Below are 6,048 nucleotides of genomic sequence, written 5' to 3'. Positions count from 1 at the left end.
CACATTCTTGGACATTGGTTGGATATTCAGTAAGCTCAAGCACACTCCCAAATATAACAGCCAGGACATGACGGCACAGACGTTTGTGGGGTTCAGCTCCTGGTGCTGCATAAATACAAGTCACGGTAGCACAGCTCAACCTTGTGGCATGTTAGATTCATAAATCCACCTAGTGGGATACTGGGGTGTTAGACAGGGCTCTCGTTTGTGTTATTCATTTTCAGTTCCTGTGTGTACTCTTATACAACGTGTACAAGTAATAACAAGTGTCTTTAAACTAAAGGACAGATTTACTATAACTGCAAAACACTTTTAGCATTTCAGGTAAAAAAATTATTTTGCGGCAACTTAATATTGTTTGTAAATTTTCTCTTCTGCGGGAAAAAAAATAAAATACAGATTTGTTCCTAAAAGTACACTCCCATAGACGGCCTATAAAAGAAATATTCTTTGCCAAGAAAACATTTTTCAGCAAACTTTCTGATAACTGAGCATTGTCCCAAACGTAAACAATTTTGGCAATAGCATCAAACGCTGCATGTTCCTTCAGGCTTATAGGGGATATAAAAATTGTTTGCTCGATTTAATTTTAATGATTTGAATAAACCACAGCATATACCAACATTTAATCATATGCTCATGCGTGCTGGGAGCTGCATTTCAGTAACATCAGGGTTGTGCAACATGTGATACATAATTTACCTATTCTGTGTAGTGATTTGGGAATTTATAACATAATACATCTGGCTTCACTAATAAAGCAGCATGCAAGCACATGAAATCATACCACTATTATGGTACAAGTAGAGTAGGTGTCACTAATAGAAATCTTGACCATGTAGTTTATGGTCTAAACACAAGGGGGCAGTGTGTGACCAAACCAAATTTTACTGAGGCATAAGCACATCCTACCACTAAAAGACAAGGAGCACACATGGGATAAACTATTCGGAAGTTTAGTGTTTATTAAGAGAATTGGGCGCAGGCATCATTCACAACGCTGAACACCGAAACTGATGCAAGCGAACATTGGAACTGCTGTGAGCAAACACTGGAACTAATGCCTGACAGATTGTTTCAGGCGAAGTGCAGGCACAGTTACATCTAATGTGATTATTCGGACGCAGATGTGCCAGATGCTTAGCATTTGAGAGACACTGCATGAAAATGTCCAATTCAACAAACAAAACATACAAAACATGGCGTCTGCATCTGAATTTGCACGTTAGTAAGTAAATGTGCCCATGTGTCTGTGCTGTGCACTGGAAATAGCCTCAAAACAAATCCCGTATTTATTCCTGAGCCAGAGAGCAAGGTGGTACATTGACTGGAAGCGTCACTTCCTTACATGACTACACCTTTTAATTTAAAGCAACCAAACAGCAACTCATCACAGAACTTTTTGCATTCTAAAGAAAAAACAAACAAATAAAAAGCTACACAGGTATTTTAATGTTCTTTCAAACTTTGCAAACTGTACACAGAGCTGTCATGTCACCTTAAATCATATTTATTAACAACAGTGTTTTTGAATATTAAAAAACATGCATAATTTTAACAAAATTAATCCACCACTATTCCAAAGATCGCATTTTGTCATGATGGCAAATAATTGCAGAAAATACACTTCCCACTGACTGCTATGCCGTCTCGACAGGTTTTAGGTGGCAAGTTTTTTATTCTGTTAAACTGCAACTTGCTTCATTTCAAAATTTTGCCAAGAAAAACTCCATTGTGGTTTTATTTTTGAGGTTGTTGTTTTTGGACTTTTGAAAAAGCTCTTACTTGTGTTATTTTTGTTGTGCCAAAATCTTGAATTTTCCCCCAAGTGGCAAATGAACAAACTATATATCAAAATATATTAAAATTACACTTATTTTGAGATTAAATTGATGAAATATAACCCTGGGGACCTCCTTGAGAGGAAACCTTGGCGTTTTCAGCTCCACATATGCCATCCCACCAGCGATTTACATTCTAGCCGATGGGATGGCATATCAGGGAGATTAATCACCTGCGACAAGGGAAATTTATGTAAGATAACAGAAAGATGCCTGACATAGTGCTGGGAATCAGTGTTCTCATTGGTCACTTCTCTTTCACTTATAATGAGGGTTTTAGTTAGTAAAATGCTCACTGGTAAATTTTCTTGCATCTATAATTACGTTTTTTGACAACTTCTATAGCAAAACTAGGGGGCACAGGGGGACATGGTTATGATTGGGTTTACAACCACTTTAAGAAAAAAATACCTGGTAAAAGCTTATTACCCATATACTTTATCCTGCAATCCTCATCTCTATAAGCAGCATCATGGGACATTATTTAACAAGCAATATTGTATATATTAATATCTGCACATTTATTTAAAAATATGTACATAATAATGTCAGTCAATACTTCATAAAGAATACAGCAGATATACCCAATACAAGCCATGGGTTATCCTGGCTCAGATATATTTTTTTATGACTGGTGTTTGAACTACATCACAGAGAGGCACAATTAGATTCCACACCTAAACTTAATATATTATCCAGATTGCTTGGGACCTGGGGGATCTTTCAGTAACTTGGCTCTCCATACCTTCTGCTAAATATTATTTAAACACTAAATAAACCCAATAGGATTGTTATGCCACCAATATGACTTCATGCAACTTAGTTACCTCCAAGTACAAGCTACTGTTTAATTACTACAGAGAAAAAAGAAAATTGTTTAGAACAAAATTAGAATTCATAAGAATAATCTAAACATTAAATAAATCCAATAGGATTGTTTTGCCTCCAATAAGGATTCATTATATTTTAGTTGGGATCAAGTACATGGTACTGTTTTATTATTACAGAAAAAGGAAATAATTTTTAAAAATGTGAATTATTTGCTAAAAATTGAGTCTATGGGTGATGGCCTTCCCATAATTCGGAGCTTTCTGGTAATGGGTTTCCGGATAAAGGATTTGCTCTGCCCTTTTCACTTCCTTTATTTTAGGTGCTGTAAGTTAGTCTCATCTGATCTGGGGTCTCAAAGGAGGAGGAGGTGGTGGATTATGGCGCACTAGGAAACATAAATAAATAAATTAGCAAACATGCAGCAGAATTTTCCAAAACAGTCCCACCGCCCCCACCAGAAACTAACATGTAACCTGAGACATGAGTAACGGTAATATAGAAAAGGTGCAAAGCTTACTACTGAAGCTTAAAATGCCAGAGGTAGGTACCCTTGGGGATTTTTATTCTGCATTGGCATTTTTTCTGTTGCTATCCTACTACCAATATGTGGGGTTTACTCATTATTTTTGAAGTACAGTACATATGATAAGGGAGACAATAAATGTATGTGGTTGCTCTTAACACAAAGAAGTGCTGCAAAAAATCAAAAAGGTTAAACTTGATGGACGTGTGCCTTTTTTCAACCTTTATTGTTATATTACTATAAATGTTACACATACCTTTGATAGACTTGCTGGGATATAACCGCTTAATAGGCTCATAATATTCAGGAGGTGGAAAGTCCTCCACTGAATGAAAGGGGAACTTAGACTCAAAGTCATCTGCAGGGAAATCAGGTATAACAATAATAGGTTAACGGACTGATCTCACATTAACATTGTATTCAACTAACTCCTGCTCTGAACTTCTGAGAAATGTGTGTGAATTCATTTATATACAAATATTGTACGTATGTAAATGTTGCCTGTATTTGTACTACAGTACTTCAAATAATAACACTGTAATATAGTACAGGTATGGGATCTGTTATCTGGAAACCCATTATCCAGAAAGCTCCGAATTACAGAATCCTGTCTCCCAGAGACTTCATTTTAATCAATCATTTAATAATTCAGATTTTTAAAATTGATTACCCTTTCTCTGTAATAATAAAACAGTACCTTGTATTTGATCCCAACTAAGATATAATTAATCCTTATTTTATTTAAGGTTTATTGGTTTTTTAGTAGACTTAGAGGATCCAAAGTCTCCAAAAAAAGTCTAGTAAAAAATTAAATAAACCCAATAGGATTGTTTTGCCTCCAATAAGGATTAATTATACCTTAGTTGGGATCAAGTACAAGGTTCTGTTTTATTATTACAGAGAAAAAGGAAACCATTTTAAAAATTTGAATTATTTGATTTAAATGGAGTCTATGGGAGATGGCCCTTCCGTAGTTTGAAACTTTCTGGATAACCGGTTTCCGTATAACAGATCTCATACCTGTACTGTATGTAACAGCACTATAATATAATACTGTATGTAGTGATGAGCGGTCTGTCCCACAGAAGAATGTGCAAAACTACATAAAAATTTGCGAAACGGCAAAAAATTAGCCACGCATCTTCATACGCACGATTGTTTTGACATGACCACATCCTTTTTTGACATGGCCTTGCCTTTTTTTAACGCAACAGTGCCTATTTTGTGGTGACTGCGCCTTTTTTTGACACAACTGCAAAAGTTCTGTGAATTATTTGATTTAAATGGAGTCTATGGGAGAAAACCCTTCCATAGTTCAAAACTTTCTGGATAACCTGTGCTGTATGTAATAGCACTGTAATATAGCACATATGTAGTGATGAGTGATATGTTCCATTTTGGTGAAAAATTCAGGAAACTACAGAAAAATGCGTGAAACAGTGATAAATTTGCAAAACGTGGGTGCTGCGTATGGTTTTTGACAAGCGCAATTGTTTTGATGAGAATGCGCCCTTTTTTTCCACGACCATGACTTTTTTTATGCAACCAGGCCTTTTTTTTAACGCGACTGCAAATTTTCGTGGCAAACTTTCGTGGAACTTTCACAAAACAATTCGCCATTGGCGAAATGCAGAATTTTGCTGTGAATCCATGCCTGCCAAAAATTTTCCCATCATTAACTGTATCTAATAGATATAATGTTATAGAGAAAGATTAGTTCAGTAAGTGATTGGCTGCACCTGTTTCCCCATAAAGGGATTGGTACTTTTTTCCACACTTAATAGAAATAAGGACAATCACAGGGAAATAGTATAACACTTATTCAATCTAATCTAATCTGAATTCAGTCGGTATTCTTTCCCTCAACACACTACACATACTGCTAAGACATTACCTAGGTGATTCATGCTTCCGGCTTTAGAAAGAGGATATGCCTGCTGAGTGGAATTCTTGTGTGGCACATTCTGATTTGTCTGCTGCCTGCTAGTTAATTCTGTCGAAGGGGATCTTATTGGTGGCGGCGGTGGAGGAACTAACCTTGAACCATTGGATCCTGTAATAAAGGCAGAAATTTAAATTCTATGCTTCTAGAGAAAAACAAATTCTGACACGTATTGGTGAAAATAAATGATTCATAATGATTTGAACAGAAAATAGAAAAAGCAGTCAAGAGGTTAGATTCAAGTTTTTTTTTAAGGGAATAAGAAAAAAAATATGATTGCCAAAAAAACAAGCTTTATTTAACATAATAACACTTTTTTGTTTTGTTTTTTTAAAAACTTATAAAAAAAATATATAACTTATAAAAAAATCACTAAATTGGCCATATTGTGCCTTTATCCATCAGTTTTACTGGTGCACAGTTGCCATGACATAGATGGTAAGGGATTGTATGTATGTCATTTGGCATGTTTAGATTTCAGGGTTCAGGAGGAACAACATTTTGGTCAAACCACTAACACTTCCATCACAACAAAGCACCCAGCTGATCTGCAGTCTGGGTCCTACCATACTTTACTTTGGTACCCAATAAAGTTCCAATCCCCCAATATGGGAACCTATAAGTTAAGGTGTCAAATGGAATTTATTTCTATGTCATGGCATTTGTATACATATTTGCGTGATTCAATTGGCTGATAATTCAAAGGCTTCTTTTTCTTTTACACATAGACAAACATTGTATAAGAAATAGCTTATTTTAAGAATTCAAACATAAATAAAAACATTTTTAGCACAGGTATGGGACCTGTTATCCAGAATGATCGGAACCTGGGGTTTTCCGGATAAGGGATCGTTCCATCATTTGGATCTCCATAATTAAAGTCTGCTAAAAAATCATTTAAATATTGAATA

The 6,048-nt window shown here is 35.5% G+C and overlaps 1 protein-coding gene across 2 annotated transcripts in view; it reads right to left on the bottom strand.

The window, feature by feature from the left end:
• Positions 1-1,429: 1,429 nt before the first annotated feature.
• The window catches only part of wipf3 (WAS/WASL interacting protein family member 3), a 28,319-nt gene continuing 23,700 nt past the window's right edge, over positions 1,430-6,048 (bottom strand). For both annotated transcript variants that reach the window (XM_031904026.1, XM_002933380.5), the window contains 3 exons: positions 5,090-5,248; positions 3,452-3,553; positions 1,430-3,057 (listed from right to left, as the gene is read on the bottom strand). In XM_031904026.1, coding sequence (XP_031759886.1) covers positions 3,008-3,057; positions 3,452-3,553; positions 5,090-5,248 — 311 coding nt within the window. In that variant the 3' untranslated portion in view covers positions 1,430-3,007. The remainder of the gene's footprint in view (positions 3,058-3,451; positions 3,554-5,089; positions 5,249-6,048) is intronic.

Source organism: Xenopus tropicalis, chromosome 6, assembly GCF_000004195.4.
Source record: "Xenopus tropicalis strain Nigerian chromosome 6, UCB_Xtro_10.0, whole genome shotgun sequence".
NCBI classification, from domain to species: domain Eukaryota; kingdom Metazoa; phylum Chordata; class Amphibia; order Anura; family Pipidae; genus Xenopus; species Xenopus tropicalis.
Note: the sequence above shows the minus strand (reverse complement) of the source record. Positions and strands in the feature narration are given on the sequence as shown.